General features: G+C 66.7%; 1 protein-coding gene across 1 annotated transcript; it reads left to right on the forward strand.

Moving 5' to 3' along the window:
* Positions 1-510: 510 nt before the first annotated feature.
* On the forward strand, positions 511-2,046 carry AMSG_02242 (uncharacterized protein; the record flags this gene model as incomplete). The annotated part of the gene is made up of 2 exons (XM_013905338.1): positions 511-1,529; positions 1,595-2,046. The coding sequence occupies 2 exons, from the start codon at positions 511-513 to the stop codon at positions 2,016-2,018; spliced, it is 1,443 nt and encodes a 480-aa protein (XP_013760792.1). The 3' UTR covers positions 2,019-2,046.
* Positions 2,047-2,199: the final 153 nt, after the last annotated feature.

Genomic DNA, 2,199 nt, shown 5'->3' on the forward strand with positions numbered 1-2,199 from the left:
TCGCGACGGCCTAGTCCCTCCCCCCCCTCCCCCCCTCCCCCCTCCCCCCCCCACACACATCGATCGTACTCCACCCCTTTCCTCCACCCCCTTGCCCTTTGGCGACATTACCAAGGGAAGATCCTCTCCTAATCACCCCCCATCGCCCCTGTCCCCAACAAAAACCCCATCCCCTCCCCCTCCCCCTCCCCCCCCCGTCCTCCCCAAATGCCAACCAAGGTGACACCCCGCGCATTGCCACCACCACTACCCAACTCCCCCCCCCCTCCCCCCTTCCCACACACATACACCATGGACGCGCCCTGGCCAACAGACCCACCCCGCATGCCAGCATCTCCCTCCTCCCTCCTCCATGCCCGTCCTCCACCTCAGGCAAGCGCTGTACAGGCCGAGTCTCGTCGCTCACCACCGGTACCGCTACCGCTACCGCTACCGTCGCGGACAGAGGGAGGTCACGGCCACGGGAGGAAGAAGCAGACAGACCTGGCAGAGTCACTGCTGATGGAAGCCATGGGGGCATCATCTTCGTCTCATGCTCCGCTCAATGCTCTTTATACCGAGAGAAAGGCGGCTGTTGAGCAGTGGCTCGCTCAGCTGGCTCAGGCAAAGGCTCTGGCTGGCCAGCTCCTCGCCCGTGCTCGGGTCCCGCTTGATGCCCTCGCAGCCTCGCAGTCGGCTCTCAAGGCCAGGTTTGCTGATGAGAAGCGCAGGCTTGCTGCCGCTGCCGATGCACACTATGCTGCTCTCGAGCGCAAGGTCGCAGACAAGGCCGCTGCTGCCGCTGCTCCGTTTGAGGACGCCGCCGCCGCCCTCGAGGCACGCACCAACGACGTCGCTGCTACCATTGCCATGCTCACCTCGCGGCTGGACGCCTACTCGCCATCGCGGCTCATCGAAGAGTTCAAGCTCCTCGAAGCATCGGCCATGCACGCTCTGGCTGCTGCCGCACGCGAAGTCTCCATCCCGGACGTCGAGCTTGCCGACCTCGAGCTCCTCTCCTCCTTCTCCTACGATCCGCTCTTTCTTGCCACAGACACTGAGTTGGCCGCAATTGCCTCTGCCGGCGCGTCTGATGCTGCCCGTGCTGCCCGTGCCTCGCGGCGCTCCGCCCTTGCCACGGCACTCAACCCTTGCGCCCGCCACGACATCGCGCCCGACGACGCTGCTCCGTCGCCGCCGCCCTCCCCTACACCTGCTGCTTCCGCTTCCGCTCCACCGTCGCCGACCTCACCTTCAGCCACCCAGCCGCTTCTCTCGGCCTTTTCGCCCGACAAGGTTGCCGACGAGCGCGACGCCATCATCAACCAGCTTCTGACCTCGTTCCAGGCCCTTGTCGACCGTGGCAACGATGTGAGCGCTCTCCTCGGCATCCCACCGCCGGCTTCATCTGGCCCGGCTCATGCTCCGCGACTGCCGCGGGCTGAGCCGCTGGTCTCACCGCTCTCGGCCAGCGCCCGCGACACCGACTGGGAGTGGGACCTCCTCGGCGACGACGAGCTCGAGTCGCACCCGCTTCCGCCATCGCATCCGTCTACCCCGCCCTCACTCGCTCCACCCGATCTCTTCGAGGACCACTACCTCACTCCGTCGCGAGCACGGCCAACGCTGCCGATGCCACCGCCGACCTCTCACTCGCTTCAGCCTCAACCGCGCTCAACTCCTCGGCCGCCCGGCTCATCCACCCGCCGCCCGGCTCCGACTCGCGGCTCTTTGCCTCATTCTTGCTCCCAGATCCTGATGACGACGAGCTCCAATCTGCCGCCCGCAACGTCCGCTCTGTTCCGGCGTCCGCACCGGTCCCGCCCAATCATTTCCGCTCCTCGCATCGCGCCTCCACCCGCCCGCCGCGTCCGCAACGACCTGCAGCCCCTGCTCGAAGCCCTGTCCGAGCCCCCGAGCCCGAGCCCGAGGTCGAGCCCAAGCCCGAGCCCTCCGACTGGCCATCCATGATGTTTGGCGCCCAGTCCTCGCTCTTTGCCGCCTCTGCCTCCTCCCTCGCCTCCTCGGGCCTGTGGTAGGCACGGGCAAACAGACCTGTTGCAAGCCGCATCTCCACTTACCCCCCCCCCCCCCTCCGTATTGCTCCACATCTAACCCCCACCTCCAATAACCATCCCCTCACCCCCCCCGTCCCTCATCTTGATCATCCATGCCGTTTGCCCTTGCTCCCCAATCATCCCCCCCCCCCCCCCCCCCCGT

Source organism: Thecamonas trahens, assembly GCF_000142905.1.
Source record: "Thecamonas trahens ATCC 50062 unplaced genomic scaffold supercont1.9, whole genome shotgun sequence".
In the NCBI taxonomy this organism is placed as follows: Eukaryota; order Apusomonadida; family Apusomonadidae; genus Thecamonas; species Thecamonas trahens.